The 18740-nt window shown below is 41.4% G+C and overlaps 1 protein-coding gene across 1 annotated transcript; it reads left to right on the top strand.

The window, feature by feature from the left end:
* The first annotated feature begins 9199 nt into the window (after positions 1-9199).
* Positions 9200-18671, top strand: popdc3 (popeye domain cAMP effector 3). The gene is made up of 3 exons (XM_003454868.5): positions 9200-9806; positions 13624-13732; positions 17149-18671. The coding sequence occupies exons 1-3, from the start codon at positions 9301-9303 to the stop codon at positions 17425-17427; spliced, it is 894 nt and encodes a 297-aa protein (XP_003454916.1). The 5' UTR covers positions 9200-9300; the 3' UTR covers positions 17428-18671.
* Positions 18672-18740: the final 69 nt, after the last annotated feature.

Genomic DNA, 18740 nt, shown 5'->3' on the forward strand with positions numbered 1-18740 from the left:
TTCCTCACAAACAGGCCCCAGGTGGTGAGAGTTGGTAAGCACACCTCCTCATCACTCATCCTAAACACAGGTACGCCACAGGGTTGTGTGCTTAGCCCCCTCCTATATTCACTGTTCACACACGATTGTGTTGCTAAACATGAGTCCAACATCATCATCAAGTTTGCGGATGACACAACCATCATAGGCCTCATCACAGACAATGATGAGACGACCTACAGAGAGGAGGTGATGGCGCTGTACGAGTGGTGTCTGGAAAATAACCTGACTCTCAACATCAGCAAAACCAGAGAAATGATAGTGGACTACTGGAAAAGACCAGCCAGGGAACACCAGCCCATCCACATCAATGGTGTCAAGGTTGAAAGGGTCAGCAGCTTCAAATTCCTTGGAGTCAACATCACCGAGGACTTCTCCTGGACCCTTCACACAGACACTGCAATCAGGAAAGCTCGCCAGCGGCTTTACTTCCTGAGGAGGCTGAGGAAGTTTGGCATGAACGCCAACATCACCTCAAATTTCTACAGGTGTGCAATCGAGAGCTTGCTGACGAGCTGCATTACAGTTTGGTACGGAAGCTGCTCTGCCAGCAGCCGTAAATCACTACAGAGGGTGGTGAAGGCAGCAGAGCACATCACTGGCATGAGGCTTCCTGCCATTCAGGACATTTATCACCAGCGATGCCTCCGTAAAGCACACAGCATCATCAAGGACCACAGCCACCCAGCACATCAGCTCTTCTCCTTGTTACCATCTGGCAGACGTTACAGGAGTCTGTCTGCTCGCACTACAAGACTTAAAAACAGTTTTTACCACCAAGCCATATGACACCTCAACCACAACACTTAAACACACAACACAGGACTCAGAAGCTACCCTGCAGCTTCACAAGTACTCTGATTAATCTGCACTGGTCACTCCACTTTATTGTTATTGATATTTATATTTAAAAGTGCAATACTGTAATTTTCTGCTGCTCATTCCTGTGCAATATCCCATCTGCCCCCCCCCCCCCCCGTCATATTTCTTCTCAAGATTTTCTTATTTAATCACTAGTGTACATATATTTATATTTATAGATACATATATATTTAGTCATCTTTACTCTTTACTATTTTTCTATTTATTTTTTTATTATTTTATTTTATTATATTTTCTTCTACTGTACCATGCTGCTGAGTGACTGCTGCTCGTCAAACACATTTCATTACAATGTTGACTCTGTGCTAACTTGCATATGACAAATAAAACTGAAAACTGAACTAAACTGAACTGAACTGAAAACAGGGGGCGCTCTAGAATCAATAAGATATATAGAATAGAAGAAGAAAGTGATCGCAAGAAAACAATAAACAGCTAGCTGAAGCTAGCACAAGGAGCAATTCTTGATGTTTTATTCATAGAGGAATAAGAACATTACACCAGTCTGGAGAACTGAGGAACGTATTATTGACATAGACGGTCAGGTACTCAGCTCAAACTAAGAATGAATCTTTGCTCCAAAACACAAATTCTGAATTGACCTCATTTGTACAGAAATCTGGACGTGACATATGTCATTATTTTCTTAGCTTATGTAATAGCTTTATTACACTGAACCTACTGGGAAACAGTGCAGTTCAAAGTGAAAAATGTTGAGATAGTCCTACCACAGCCCCGGAGAAGCGGAAGAAGATGGTGTGGCATAAATGACGGACCTTCCACATTTTTACGCTTTTAAACACTTTTCTTCCAGTTGTTGCAACTTTACACTCCTGGCTGCAGCTTTTCAGCCACCAGCCGCGCACATCAACAACAACACTTCAGGACCGGCTCACTCTGATATGCAGGGGAGGCGTGATGAGCTCAGGTGTGTCCGCATCCCCCGCAGCCGTGCCGCCGACCACGCCCTGCTACAGATGGATGGATGCATTGATCGTTTTAATGACTATAGTGTAATTAAAAAGTTAGGAAACGCACAGCCAAGCCAAAAGGGCCTATGACTACTCAAGAGCCCCACAGCCAACACTGATGTCTGGTCTGCCACAGAGCACACATGGACCTACCAAGCCAACCTCGTGCAGTGACCAAGGGGGCACAGACCATTTCCACACAATCAGGGACTCAACCAGAAAATGGACAACACTGGAGCCCCCAGGCCCCATATCCCAAGACTGCAGGGCAGCACCCTACCCAGCCCACTACCACCAACAACTGTGGCAGACACACAGATTCTCCATAACAGCAGCTGCAGCCCTCCAGCCCCCAGGAAGCTGCCAGACACCTACAGCCACCTGCAAGGGACACAGGAAGACGAAACTACAGCCGACCGCCCCCTACTAAGTAATGGAATTGATCCAGAGAAACCAGAGAGAAACAAATTCATCTAACTTTTTTTTGAGAAAGCAGACTTTCTCACCAAACATATGTGATCTAGAAGTAAATTTCTATATTGACTAATCAATTGTTTATTGATTTCCAATTCATGAAGATAGTTTTCTTAGCAATGCATAAGGTTGTAAGGATTATATGTGATGTATTTACTTCTATACTTAATTCACTTAGGTCACCTAAGATGCTCAGCTTGAGTGAGGTTGGTATATGGCAACTAGACCACACGCATAGATCCTCTGCTAGAACCTCTGAGCAGGCATGCAAGACTACATTGCATGAATATAATTCTCAGCTGAGTTACCTGTGCAGTGGGCCTTTTGATTCTCTAAGGCCCACTTCAAATATCCTTTGTCCTGTATACTGTGTTCTATTATAAGGTGTAAGTTGGGGCTGTTTAAGCATATTTGTGTTGAGTAGTTTTCATCTGGATTGATGGAAGATCTAGCTCCCACTTTGTGGTTTGGATGGGAATTGAATCATTCACTTTTAACAATAATTTATACATTTTTTAATAACAATTTGGTGCTACAGAAGTTCTGTTACCATGGTAATTCTGTTACCATGGTAATTCTGTTACCATGTAGGTATTTCTAAGTTCAGCTGATTGGGATTAAATCATTCCTGTATGATGGATTTCAGTTGCTGATATTCAAAAAAATAACTATTGCTAATTCCATATTGTGATACGAGTTCCTGAAATGAAATAAAGTTTCATTTATGAATGACATGTTTGTAAAATTAAGTATTTTTTAAATATTTCTTACACATATATGGATTGTTCCAAATGGTTTTACACGAGGAAAAACAAGATTTGGTTATTTTTTTAAAATTCCAGCAGGATGTCAGAGAAGTGTTTAAGGCTTTTAAATCAATTATGGGATTTTTACTTTTCCACAGGGCTTGTTCTAGAGTCACCCATGGAATGTGTAATGAGCTGGATTTTAAAACATAGAATAATCTTTTGGATAAGAAGTAGTGATGAAAGATTAGTAGTTCTAGACCGCCATTATGTTTGGGCTTTTTTAAGTTTTCAAAGTTTGTTTGTGATGCTTATTTTTCCATAAAAACTCGAGATGTTTGAGTTTTATTAGGGGTCAGTGAAAACAAGCTGGATCGGAGTGTAGGATCTGTATCTGGCCTAAAAGCAGACTAATGATGGCAGAGTTACAGCCTTATTCCAAAATGAATTAAATAAAATTTCACATCAAATTTCTACATCTTAATGACAAAGTGAAAAAGTTTGCTTCAAATTATTGGAAATGTGTTAAAAAATAGCAAAAAGAAAAATATTACATGAACATAAGTATTTGGTGGTTGCAGACTTCTATTTACAGATGACTGAGGCCACTCTGCTCACTGTGAACTTCAGTGCTGTAAGAAATCTTTCTTTACCCTTTCCTCACTTGACACTCTGATACAGTCCTGTCAGGGAGGTCAGACAGTTCTTTGGACTTCATGGCCTGGTCAAATACTTGACTGTGCATACTGTGTATGCAAAGAAAAATCATTAAGCCACACTGACTATGGCCAGGGTCATAACAAACCACAGTTTGTCCATAACCATTACCACGTTTGAGCATAAGGGTAAGCTAACGGCCATGTGGTCCCAGGATATATGGCCTTTTCCTTCTGTTGTCTTCTTTTTCTTATAATCTGTTGGGCTTTTTAAACCTTTTTTTCCCCTGAGCCACAGTGAGTGTCTCAGGGAAAATGATATTCAGCACTTTAAAGCCTAAATGTTGCTTTTTATTTATTTCTATTATAAATACATATCACCCCTGTGCAAAGCTGCACCTTTACTGGCTTCTTTGTTGGAACTCAGACACTATTATTCCATTTTCTGTACTTAGACTTTCTCCTTATTTTGTGCCTTAGAGGTGTAGGCTTTTCTCCCACAATATCATCTCTACTTTCAAGATTAGGCTTCAAACTTTCCTTTTTGCTAAAGCATATAGTTAGGGCTGGACCAGGTGACCCTGAATCCTCCCTTAGTTATGCTGCAATAGGTGTAGGCTGCTGGGGGATTCCCATGATGCACTGGGTGTTTCTTCTTCCAATCTCTGGGCCTTTCTCAATATGCGTACTTGTGCGTACTTGCGTTCTCGTGTACTCGTGATACGTCATCAGTCGGAGACCAAGTACTGTTCCAATTCGAAGTACGCATCAAACCGAGAACGCGAAAAAGTCCCGGATGTGTTCTCGCTCCGCCCGTTTTATCGAGCATGCATCGGTGGTGACTTGTGTGGACTTGGTACAGCTAAATATCCCAGAATGCATTTCGTCCGAAACTCAGACAAAGGCCATTTCTCAATTCTCAAGTACGCGAGTACGTACTCGCGTTCTCGGCGAGCGAGTACGTACTCACGTACTTGAGAATTGAGAAACGGCATCTGTCTCTCTTCCACAGCATGTCTTTATCCTGTCTTCCTTCTCTCACCCCAACCAATCACAGCAGATGGCCCCGCCCCTCCCTGAGCCTGGTTCTGCCGGAGGTTTCTTCCTGTTAAAAGGGAGTTTTTCCTTCCCACTGTCGCCAAAGTGCTTGCTCATAGGGGGTCATATGATTGTTGGGGTTTTCTCTGTATCTATTATTGTAGGGTCTACCTTACAATATAAAGCGCCTCGAGGCGACTGTTGTTGTGATTTGGTGCTGTATAAATAAAACTGAATTGAATTGAATTGAACTGAATTGACATTGTCAGACCAGAAGTGACCATATTTGGAGGGTTAGAGGGTGGAGTATTCGCCAGCAAGTTTAGGAAGAAGTATTCATATTCAAACTAGTAAAACATTATAATTTTACCCTTCGAAACTGGAGTACCTCTTGCCCTGTGGTAGCTGGGATAAGCAAGATGGCATGACTCTTAATCATGTCATTTTTAATAATCAGCTCTGCACAGGAGCTCAAGAAGAGTCCATCCTGTTGCTCTTGGAGTCTAAAATGACAGTGACGGCAACGTTAGTGACTGAGCAGACCTATTGAGACAGCGGAGAAGGAACAGTCAGTACAGAGCCTCCTAAAGGTCGGATTTCATTAGGGAAAAGGATCAAAAACTTTTTCTTTAAGGCTGTTTCACTTTTCTTCAAATACTGAAGAAACTTAACATCAACCCCCCCCCAACCGGTCGCAGCAGATGGCCGCCCCTTCCTGAGCCTGGTTCTGTCACAGGTTTCTTCCTGTTGAGTTTTTTAAACCCAATTATTTGTGTCAGTTTGCTGTAAGACAAAGTAGGACTCGAGTGCAGAACTCCTTCAAAACAGTGAATTTAATTTACACCGATAAGTGATAACAGCAGTCTCCAAAAATGTAAATCTACAGTAATGATGAATCCTGATCCCAGATGCCAGAGATTCTCCTTCCAGAGGCTGTGCTGCACTTCAGCTCACTTGGTATTTACAATTGCTCAACACATTCACCTCTGATCCACAGATACCTGCTATTTCTTCTGTACAGAAGAAATTGTTTGATAACAAGTTTCATAACACGTAGCAAAAGGAATCTCAGTCACCAGAGACTGTGACTGTAGTCATTCAACAATCTGATCAGCCACTCTTGAGTAGTGGCTCTTAACAGGGTCATCACAGGTAGGCTTGTGATTTCCAGCAGGTGTGCGGAGCAGAAAGGTGGGAAAATTCCACTGAGTCCTGCTGCTGCACAAAAACCAGCACACTCAGAAACAAACATACACACATATTAACACATGAAACAGAGGACTGAGGAAAAGAGTATGAGTAGGCAAGAGAGGCAGAAACTGACAGATCAGGACAGCAAGGACGGCGGGACGATGACAATTTGTCCTTAAAAACTTAATTGCGAAAAAAGAAATTCAAGTTGGTCTTCACTCTGTGTAGTTTATCAATTGAGATTTCAGCAGTGACTCTTTTTAAAGTTTATTTCTGAGAAAAACAGGACAGCATCTTAAAAAAAGATACATCCAGGAAAAGGACATAAACGACTTACAAACACAGACAGGAAAACAAACACTGAAACAAAGGGACAGAGGAGAGAGCGTAGTGCATAAATCCAGAATTGAATTCAAAATCCTGCTCCTCACATACAAGGTCTTAAATAATCAGGCCCCATCTTATCTTAATGACCTTGTAGTCATTACAGGGGGCAAGCATTTCTAATGAGAACTGGGTAGAAGAGGTTATAATTTAGATTTGTCTGGTTCTGAATCACAGCCCAGACCTTTGATAGGTATTATTCTTGTTTGGCTTCAGGGAAGAGGTGGAGCAGCAGGTTCAGGGTGTGACATCAGGAGAGGCTGGTTGTTCCAGCCGGCGAGCATCATCTATTTCAGCAGCCACCGGGGCAGGGGGAGGGAAGCAGCCAATCAGAGCAGCTGACAGAAGCAGAGTTGAAAGGGAGAAAAGTGCACAATAAAAACAAAAGTTCTGCAAGCAGCCATTTCTGGGTCGTGCCGGGTCCTGTTACAGTTTGTTGATGCAAAGACACAGAAAATGCTTACAGTTAGATTTTCTCCTCTCTCCACATGCACTGTTCTATCAAATTATGCTAAACTTAATATCTTTATTTAGCACTGGTAGAATTTGGCTTTTTAAAAACATCTTGATTGTGCCTGGGTTAAAGAAATAATCATAATGCAGTCGTTATCCTCACATGTATCCTATGGACTGAAGAACTGTAAATCTGTAAAACTGTAAAATAAATAAATAAATAAAAATGAATGAATGAAGAAAATTGAAGCAAAAGAAAATAAAAATGATAATTAAATGTCAGATTGATTAAATCTAACCTCATTCAATTAAAAAAATCAAATTATCTTATTACTTATTAATCTAAATAAGACAAATTATTCTAACTGTACTTGAATATTTATTGTATTAATCAGACCTCGAGAACAAATCTTATGATAACAGTAACCTAAGTATCTCTGCAGTGAGTCTCTGACACTCTGTCCTGACACGAGTCATGGACGATGGTGACATGTTGATAATTAACAGCAGGGCTGTGGTGTGATGGTACAGCTGGCTTTATTAGCTTTCACTGCGTCAGCTGGACACTGGATCATTAATCTCATTAATCACTTCTGCCTGCTAACCTTTCTCCTGCTTCTCTCTCTGTTTAACCCCAACTACACTGTGCAACAGCATTTTCAAAGAGTTCTTTTAATAGCTTAATCAAGCTATCAGAGGTGACGTCACTGTTCCCTTAAATTTTCTGTTTTTGTGTCAAAAAGGTTTGTTTTTCATTGTTTGTCATACCCATGGACCGCTCTGATCCCTCCTGTTGAAGATAGAGCGATTAAAGACAGGTCTGCACCTGTGAGTGAGCAGAGCCATCAGACTGGAGGGGACACCTGAGAGAAGGAGGAGGTGCAGGCAGAGTAATCTTTCCTGTGTCTTCTGCAGAATGATGCCATGTGGTAAATGGACTAGTTCTTATAAAGTGCCTTGCTGCTCTACTCCAGCACTCTGAGCACTCTATACAGCCTGTGTGTGTTTGTAATGTTTTATATCTAACATTCACACTCAGGTGAACACATCAGAAACAGCTCAGAGGTCAGAGGTCAGAGGTCAGGATCTTGCCCCTTCTAAAGTCCACTCTCTATACAGAGAAGCTTCCTGGTGCAAAACACTGTCTTCCGTTCTTATTTAATTCAGTTATCATAAGTAAAACTGCTTGTTTTTAATTACTATTAATATTATAATAATTATTATTGTTAGTATTTCTGTAAAACCTCTTAGTTGTAAAATGTATTAAATGTCTTGTTGGTGTCAGTCAGATCAGATTAACAGATTCATGAAGCTGTTTGAATAATTTACAAACCCCAGTTTTTAAGCAGTTTTATCTCCTCAGTGTCACGTCACAGCCTTGGTGTGTGTCTGCGTGTGTGTTCTGTTTGTTATTTCAAAGTGATGCCTCAGGTGTCAAGCAGTGATTAAAGGTGTTTTTTCTTAGTTTTTCCTTGTTAATAACTGTTTTCATGCTTTGATTTTTGTCAGTGAATGTAGGTTTGTAATTAAAATTGAATTCTTATCACCTACTTTTTTTTACCCTCTGTTCAGTGATATTTTTTCTACACTTAATTAGATTATCTACAAAATAATTCAATAAGGAGAGATTGTGTGGAAACACTGAACATGATTTATTAAAGACAAAAATAAAGTAAGCCATCTGGCAATTAACTTTAATGATCCATCATAGAAGAAAGAATCCCAGCAGTGAAAGGAGTTAGGAGACTGAGGAGGAGGTGGGTTGCATGACACAGTGTCTGAAAGACACAAACTAGCAGCGGAAGAGCGAGGAAGCCTTCAAATGGGTTTCTAAAGACTGTCCTAATTGCACTAATGTATAAGCTTAATTTTCTATATCATCAGAATATATCTGTATTACAGCTTTTTGTGTGTGACTTTGCATTAAAACTGGGATGTGTATGTGATTGTTGACATTCCAGACTCACAAAAACTAAAATAAACTAAAACTATCTTTTGAAAAATAGCTAAAACAGGACTGAACCAGCCCTGGAAACCTGTTTTAACATAAAAACAGCAAACACATAACCTATAATTAGGTGTGTGGTGTGTATCATCTCAAAAATGTAATGGCAGAGTTTATTCTGCATTACGGGCTGTAACACTGTATAATAATAATTTACAAATAAACAGGATAATCAAACAAAATCACAAAGCAACTGTTATCTACAGTAAGTACCAACTGGTCTTTATCCTTTAATAATGTGACACGAGCTTTGTCCGCACCTGGACTCGAACCCGCGCTCTGACGGTTCCGTAAAAACTCCGTCTTTTTTCATTGGATATAACGCTGCGATTTGATTGGCTGTTTCTGCGTTCCACCTATAAGTGATGGGCCGAGGTGTCAGCGTTTTTCTGCCCGCTCTGGTGACACGGAGCGAGGCTGGCTGTGGTGAATGTGCTGCTGGTTGATTCGCTTTATACATTATGGAGCCGCCCGACTTCGAAACCATGAATTTCACGGTGGCGCCGGAGGTGCCTGCCTACCCGGTGTGCAAAGAGTGGAAAGAGGGTGCGGAAGGATCGGTGTTCCATCTCGCCAACATCTTTCTGTTCCTTGGGTTCATGGGGGGCAGTGGCTTTTACGGACACTTCTACCTGTTCACCTTTCTCACTCTGGGCTTCTTCTGCTCCACTCTCTGGTCGTGGTCGGACTCCTGCACCACGGACTCTTTTCTGTGGAGTTTCGTGATCTTCGCGGTGTGTCTGGTACAAGTCCTGCATATGTCATACAGGCTGAGGAGCTTTTCGTTTGACAAGGACTTCCAGGAGCTGTATAGCTGCATGTTTAAAAGACTCGGAGTATCATTGTCCCATTTTGGGAAGATAGTGGCCTGCTGTGACGGGGAAGTGCAAACTTTAGAGAAGGACCACTGCTTCGCCGTAGAAGGAAAAACCGCTATTGACAAGCTGTCAGTGCTGCTCGCCGGAAGGTGATTGCACACACACGCTTGAACAGCTCAGTGTCAAACATGGTACACCCCAACATAGAGTTAAACACAGACATGTCCTTATTGATATTAAAACAAAGGGTGTGTTTTCTAGATACTCTTTGTCATGTAAAAGTCTTACTGACAGACTCCAAATGTTTAACTGGGTCAGGGTTAACTGGGATCAAGATTGGCTCATGAGCTAAAAGGCTTCATTTTTGTAATCTGTATTTCTAGTTCACTCTTTACCTGAGGAATCTTTGCAGCTTTGACCACAACGTTTTGTTTGTTTGTTTGTTTGGCCAGGCTTTAACCACAACAGCTCCATGTGTCTAAATTAGTGCAAGTAAAATGAGCACATGGTAAATTAGTATAGCTTTCAAGAGCCTAGATTTAAACATGCTTTTCATAGCCACATGTCCGTGGGGAGTAAAGGCTGAAAAGATTATACACAAATGGAGAAAACATGGAACAGTGATTAACCTTCCCAGGAGGGACCAGCTTTCCCAAAATTACTCGAGGAGCATGTTGAAGACTCATCCAGGAGGTCACAGAAGAACCCAGAACAGCATTAAAGAACCACAGGCTTCACATTTCTCAGTTAATGATTTAGAGACTGGGCAAAAATGGGATCCATGGGAGAGTTCACCAAAAGAAAACCATTGCTGACCGAAAAGAACACAAAGGCTTGTCTCACATTTGCCAAAACAAACATCTTGATGACCCCCAAGACATCTGTGAAAGTATTCTGTGGACTGATTCAACTATTTGGTGTGTTTGAGTACCGTTACATCTGCCGTAAAACTAACACAGCTTTTCAGAAGAGGAACAGTCCTCAGTTACTGAATGGTTTGAAGTGATGCAAATTATATAATGTGGGCTTTGTAGTTACCAGATCTTAAACTAAAAAAACACCATTATGAAATTAACCAACAGTAAAATATGGTGGTGGCAGTGTGATGATCTGGGGCTGTTTTGCTGCCTCAGGACCTGGAAGACTTGGAACCATGAATTTTTCTGTCTGCCAAAATATCCCGAAGGAGAATGTCCGGTTTGTGATCTCAAGCTGAAGCACACTTGGGTTCTGCAGCAGGAAAATGATCCAAAACACAACAGCAAGTCCACCTCTGGCTTAAGAAAAAGAAGATGAAGACTTTGGAGTGGACTAGTCAAAGTCCTGACCTGTTATTAATCTCTGTCTCTCTTCCACAACATGTCTTTATCCTGTCTTCCTTCTCTCACCCCAACCAATCACAGCAGATGGCCCCGCCCCTCCCTGAGCCTGGTTCTGCCGGAGGTTTCTTCCTGTTAAAAGGGAGTTTTTCCTTCCCACTGTCGCCAAAGTGCTTGCTCAATAGGGGGTCATATGATTGTTGGGTTTTTCTCTGTATCTATTATTGTAGGGTCTACCTTACAGTATAAAGCGCCTTGAGGTGACTGTTGTTGTGATTTGGCGCTATATAAATAGAACTGAAATTGAATCTGAGATACTGTGACATTTAAAAGGCCTTTTATGCTTGAAAAGCCTCCAGTAAAAGACTCATTGCCAGTTATCGCCAACGCTTGAGAGCAGTTGTTGCTGCTAAGGGTGGCCCAACCAGTTTTTAGATTTGTGAGTACTTTTTCACACAGAGCCAAACATACAAAAAATAGGAAATCAGGAAGGGGGCTGTATGCTCCAGGTCACTATTATTTTAAGCTGCCTGCATGCAAGTGACTTCTTATCTATATATGCCGCAGGGAATTTGTGAGTTTATAGCGCGGTGTAATAGTCAAAATGTTGATTTTGAGTTATTCACAAAACGTGTCGGTGGGGGGGAAAAAGGAAAGGAAAAATCTAATCTGTCGTGAAAATTGTTAAGAAATAGAATAAGAGATATATATATATATATATATATATATATATATATATATATATATATATATATATATATATATATATAGAATGTGTATATGAATATGAGCCGGAGCTAAAAATTGACTGTTGCCCGTTTCCTTTTCTCGCTGAAAGCAGACGCGGTTTATTGGGATATTTTAATGATTTTACAGCTCAGTGCGCCACTCTGCAGCAGGTACACCACCTGTCAAAACTGGGGCACCAAAGCCTCATTTAGTCGTGGTCACGTGATCTGGGTGTTTTTAACCACGTTTCAGAGCCGTGTTTTGAAACATCTGCACTCGGGAAGCTCGACACAGTGTCGAAATGTCGGTTTTGAACTTCCCATCCTTACCAGAAGGTCAAACTGTGATTTCACTTTTTTTTTCTGCTGCTCAACCCAAAGATGCATTTTCATTACAAATATGGCATAATTTAAGGGGAAATAAAGAGTATAAGATGTATTACTGAGAAGCATTATTACAACAAAGAAATACCAAATACAAATTTCCTTACGTTTTGTGCTAAGTTTAGAAATCGGAGAGGGAAAAGGTCAATTCAGAACTTGCTGGGGAATTATCAGAATTTTACATTTTCTTTCTTTTATTTATGAAAAACAGGATAACAAGTGAACAAGACATCTCCACAATAAGGACATAAGAGCAAAACAGCACAGACAGCAGGACAATCATCGGACCAGGGGGAAATAGGAATGGGTGTAAGGTGGAAAATGTCTAAGGAATTTTAATCTTTAGTGTCAAAATAAAGGAAAGAACAATATAAATGCTAGTTGTTACAATAATTGAACACACATCTGTTGGAGCCCAGTTTGTGTGCTCCGATTGCCACAAGGAACCACTGTTGCTTTCACCTTCTACCTCTTCTCTAGCTCCTCTCTCAGCCTTGCTATTTCTCCAGCTTCTCATCTTTTTTCTTCTTGATGCCACTATCACTTGATATAGCTACATCACTTCCTGTTCATCTGTCTGTATCTGGAAGTCCCACAGGATCTTCGCTTGGTCATTCTCAACCACCGTAGGGGCCGTACCCCATTTTGACCTTGGAATTTCCATGCTATACTTGGCACAGATATTTTTATATAATATACCAACCACTTGGTTATGGTGTACTCAGAGCTTGTTTCTGTGCTGCCATAATTAGTGCCGCTGTGCTGTCTTTCAGTCCAGCTTTGCCGTGCAGGGCCTGTCCTTCCATCATAGTTCCTCTTCTTTCTGTTGTCTTAGGTATTCACTAAACATACCATCAATTGTGGCCAGGCTATTACCCCAGCAGGGTATCTGATGCCCAGCAGGGCATAGGTGTTGATTGCTTGGATCAACGCCCATGCCCAGCTGACTCCTCTGGACTTGCCTTACTCTCTGCAGGTATTTGGTGGTTGCAGCTTTCGTAGTCCATGGTCCCATTTGCCTGTAGGATTCTGAGGTATTTGTAGCTGTCCTCCAATGTGGTCCTCTGGTTGTGCATTTAACTCAGTTCTTACTACCTTCCCTCTTTGTTACCATTTGACTACACTTTTCTAGTCTGAATGACATTCCCATGTTCTTGGCTTCAATAACAGTGGTGTGGATCAGTGAATTGATATCTTGTTTACTCCTGGCATACAGCTTGATGTCATCCATGTAGAGGAGGTGGCAAACGATTGGTCCATAGTTGTACCATTTTCATTGAAATTTCATAGCAAGTATTCCAAAAAAAAATGTCTATTTCTGATATTAAAATTTCCTAGGGGCATGTGGTTGCCTGAGCACCCTGTGTGATTAAAATTACACTCATGAAAAAAACATGTTGCACACTTGTGTAGTAGTACAACACTACCATTACAAAATGTTTTAGGTTGTTTTAGTTAATAATTCTTAACTTTATCTTTAGTGTCTGCTGTTGTGAACTTCTATTAAAATCAAGTCTTGTTCCATTGTCCAACAGAATCCGTGTGACAGTTAATGGAGAGTTTCTGCATTACATCTACCCTTTCCAGTTTCTGGATTCACCAGAATGGGACTCTCTGCAACCATCGGAGGAGGGCGTATTCCAGGTTCATTTTGTTGTAATCCAACACATTAAATACTGTGTGTGTGTCTGTGTGTGTGTCTGTGATGCACAAATCACATGTCCATGAATACATAAGGAAGATGGCTCCAACTGGCGTATCGCTACATCGATCACTACGGCCGTCTTCTTCTGTTTGTCTACCACCACTATGTCCGGTTGGTTAGCCACCACCATTTTGTCCGTCTGCATCTGGAAGTCCCACAGGATCTTAGCTCGGTCATTCTCCACCACCCTTGGGGGCGTCTCCCATTTTGACCTCGGGACTTCCAGGTCATACTCGGCACAGATGTTTCTGTATACTATGCCGGCCACTTGGTTATAGCTAGGGGTGGGTTTAAAAAATTGATTTTCTGATTAAAATGGATTTTAGCTTTAATAAAGTGATATCGATTCATTAAATCCTGAATCAATTTTTAAATATAAATGCATTTTACCAGAAATGCCAGAATCTCACAAAACTATTTTAACAACCACCAAACAGCTAAAACAGCAAATGAGAGCAGGCAAACGGATTCTGCAATAAGATGTAAACACAAAGCGTGTGTGGGTCACCCCACCTACACAGACACACCGTCGGGGCTGAAAGCCGACAGCTCACAGATTCTGGTGCTGCAGGTTTCGTCACTCTGACCAAAATTCACTGAACCAGCAGCAAAAGAAAAACCAAACTATGCTTAACAAACAAATATCTTCATTAATGTACTCTGACTTTGGCTGTTTTGCTTCCACATCGATTAAAATCACACTTCATGCACAGCTCTCTCTCTCTGTGTCCCATCTCAAATCTGTTTTCTGCATTATTTGCTTGCTTATTATGCAGCAGTCTACGTACAGTGCTGTCAGCCACTGTTTTTTTTTTTTTTTTTTTTTTTTAAAATGACCTCTGACAAGAAAGCCTCATTTCTGCTGTTCAATACAGAAGAAATGTTAACTTTTTAAAATGATGCCAAATTGCATAACGCTTGGCTGTGTCTCTAATAAAGCTTCTTTTATCTACTGCAGAATATTTTTAAGGTTATCTGCTATAAAAAGCCAGGCCGGGAAATTCTCCTTCACGTTTTTCTGTGTTTTATTCTCAGTTACTTTGACACTAAGGCACCTCTGATGAAGTCTCACCAGTGTCAGCTTTGTTTTTATACGTAGATATAAAAATATGCACATGTACTGATAAATGATAAAAGAATTATGTTTCTGACTGCCTGAGTAAAAATTGAATCGAATCAAATTGGGACCTTGTGAATCGGAGTCAAATTCATCCATCCATCTTCTTCGGCTTATCCGGCTCCAGCAGCAGCCTAAGCAGAGAAGCCCAGACCTCCCTGTCCCCAGCCACCTCCTGAGAGATATAATCTCTCCAGCGTGTCCTGGGTCTGCCCCGGGCCTTCTCCGGGCCGCCATCCCTCCCAGATGGCTGAACTCCTCACACTAGCTCTCTAAGGGAGAGGCCAGCCACTCTTCGGAGGAAGCTCATTTCTGCCGGTCACTACCCACAGCTCGTGACCATAGGTGAGGGTAGGGGCATAGATCGACCGGTAAATTGAGAGCTTCGCTTTTACGCTCAACTCTCTTCACCACGACGGACCGGTACAGCGTCTGCATCACTGCAGCCACTGCACCATCTGTCGATCTCCGGCTCCCTTTTCTCATCACTCGTGAACACGACCCTGAGATACTTAAACTCTTCCACTTGGGGCAGGAACTCGTCCCTGACTGGGAGTGGGCACTCCACCCTTTTCCAGCAGAGGACCATGGCCTCAGATTTAGAAGTGCTGATTCTCATTCCCACCGCTTCACATTTGGCTGCTAACTGTTCCAGTGCGAGCTGGAGGCCATCACCTGATGAAGCCAACAGAACCAAAACATCCACAGATAGCAGAGATGAGATCCTGAGAACACCCAGGTGAAAGCCTTCCGCCACTTGGCTACGCCTACAAATTCTGTCCGTAAAATTTATGAACAGAATCTGTGACAGAGGGCAGCCCTGGCGGAGCCCATCACCCACCAGGAACGAGTCTGACTTATTGCCAGCTATGGGGACCAAGCTCTTGCAATGGTTGTATAAGGATTGAATAGCCTGTAGCAATGGGCCAAACACCCCATACTCCCGGAGCCCCCCCCCCACGGAGAAAAGTTAGCCAACTGTCGGATATGGTTGCTTAACTTTTGCCAAGCTTAGAGTAAACAAACAAAAAAGCCAGCAAAACATAAAATACGGATGTTTATACTGAAGTTTCTAGATTGCACTAACATGGCTAGTATTGTGATTCTACAAGAGGACTTTTTAGGAGAGAGAGAGAGGGCTGTTTTGCAAATTTATTTCATACAGTATTTATTATGTTCTTATTCACCGGCACAGTATAATCACCATTGTCCTGCTTTAGCTACATATCATCCACTCATTCATTTATTCTGTAGCTGCTTCGAAGCTTGACAGTCTCCAACATTACCTGCTGTGGTGTAAAACAATAGCAGCCCATTGTGTGTGTGTGTGTGTGTGTGTGTGTGTGTGTGTGTGTGTGTGTGTGTGTGTGTGTGTGTGCGTGCGTGCGTGCAGTGGAGAAATAACTTTCTTGAAAATTCTGTGCTGGTGGCCTTTGAAACTTCATACACACAAGCACACAGAGAAAGTCAAATAAAATTGATCACAAACTATTGCTTTTGTTCCGTTGTGATGTCTATTTAAACGCCATGATAAATTCTTGTTCAACAGTTTATTCACTTTTATAGAAGTAGCTTGACAACACAGTAAGCCAGGAGTTGAATTGTTGTAACAAATCTAGCATTTTGATCACTCTAAGCCGGGCCGGGGGTGTCAAACTTACAGCTTACCGATGCAATTATATCCAGCCAGCGAAATAATTTCATATGTGGGAATCAAATCTTCAGCCCTGCCGTTTTTATTTTTAGCCATTTTCCATTGTGGAGGGCTGTAAACCTCATGTGTGTTCTCCTTACTAGTAATAAATGTAAAAAAAATGTGGCTTTTACACTGAATAAAAAATTGCTTCCTTGAAAAACAAAATGTAGAGTTCAGTATTGAATATCACGTAAACTATATACATAATGTCTTTGAATGGCAGCGATGCAGAAATGTCTGCATGTAGCACAGGCTCAGTGTCTAAATGAGTCTCACAGGCCTGAATGTGTTCTTAACGCCTTTTATGGTTCTTGTTTGATCTGCTGCTCACCACTAACAAGCACAAGCATACGTTTTGGACTTTTCTGTAAATTTGTACATTTATTTGTTACAATTTAATTCCAAAGACTTGTGATGGTACATTTCTTTCTTTGTCACAACAGCTTTTTCTTTATCAAGCAGAAAAACAACAAAAAAATTTGTATTGAGGTTAAACAAAGTTTATCTAAGTTTGAACTTGTTTTGTGGTTTATTCTCCTCAGGTGACGCTGCGTGCTGATAAGCCCTGCCGGTATGTGGCATGGAGGAGGAAAAAGCTCTACCTGCTCTTTGCTAAGCATCGCTACATAGCCAAGATCTTTGCCCTGGTTGTACGCAATGACATAGCAGAAAAGCTGTATTCACTCAGTGACAAGACTTTTGACAGATACGGACACCGCTACGATCTCCGCTTACCATGTTACCCTCACATGCCGGGGACTGAAATAGAAAGGGCTGATGACCATCTGCAAGTGCCGGTGCAGAGCAGGGGGTCGCCATAAACATACACACGTGCACATTCTTCATCTGCTGAACCGCAGTGCATGGAAGTCAGGCTGCAGACATGTTTGCAGACAGGCAGACCGTATACCTGAGCACAAAAACAATCTGTAGTGTTGCTACTCATAGGGCCATAATTTAGGGGGCAATGAAACTTTTGAAACTTGCCTCGGATTTTAAATCAAACGATCAAGATCTGTTAGAAGTGCAGAATTTATCTTTAATTCAAGGGGTTTAGCAAAATTATTGCATTATCTGACTTATAGACATTTTTATACAGTTACAGCGGCGCCAAAGAGAATGGACAGTAAATTTAGAGAAAATGTAGCAGATCTAAACTCTGGATTTGATTCTAAGTGTTCCAATGCAGAGAGACACAAATGAAGGATGACATCATCAGGCTGCAAAGCCAACAGAAGCCTGTCAGAGAGGAACAACTTTAAGAGTGGCAAATCAACAATCGTGGACATTTTTAAGAAGGATGCACTGGCCAGCTCAGCAGTAACTAAAGGCCTGGATAACAACTAAAATGAATAAATTCTTTCTGGGTTTTGGGGGGTTGTTGGGTGCTGGGGTCCTGATCTCACTCAAGCCAGGATGACCACCGTCTTGTGGGGTGGGCTACCCACTGCCTTCAGTCTTCAGTACTCTTGGTGCGTTATTGGGACTTTTCACTCTCATTTACATTAAGTACATTTGTGACGCACATACTCAGACAAAACACACAAAACACAAGATTGCTGGTTTGTGTGTCCATTTTTTTCTTTTAGGTGCTGCTTGTTTTTTATTGTTTTGTCTTACAGGTGCAGCAGTTGGAGACCCATTGTTCTTCTATCACATGGCAGCAGACGGCTTAAATTCATATGATATTGACAGATTAGATCAATATGTGTTGTCAGTGGTACAGTGAGCAAATGTGTGGACTGATGTTGTTCTGTGAAAATGATTTTACTGTGTAGATGCCAAACACAAACTGAATCACTTTTCTAAGTACATCAGTCTGGAGTTCATTTTGTCAAAATACTTGCAGGGTCAGTATGTTAGGAAGTCTAATGTATAAATATATTTTTTAGCCTTAATGCCTCTGAAAGTGAAATTACTGTGGGTTTGTCAACCAAACGCTTCAACGAATATCCACACACCCAGCAAAGTCATTCAGATGCTGTTGCAGTCACACTGCTTATGTTTGTAATGAGAATTTAAAAAGTTCAAATATAAGAGTATTAATAAAGTATGAATAACAGAGGGTCGTTTTGTGTGATTTGATCCATTGGCGAGAAGAGAAGGATGATCCGAGCAATTCTGACGAAGCAAA

The sequence above is a fragment of the Oreochromis niloticus genome, linkage group LG11 (genome assembly GCF_001858045.2).
Source record: "Oreochromis niloticus isolate F11D_XX linkage group LG11, O_niloticus_UMD_NMBU, whole genome shotgun sequence".
Classification (NCBI taxonomy): domain Eukaryota; kingdom Metazoa; phylum Chordata; class Actinopteri; order Cichliformes; family Cichlidae; genus Oreochromis; species Oreochromis niloticus.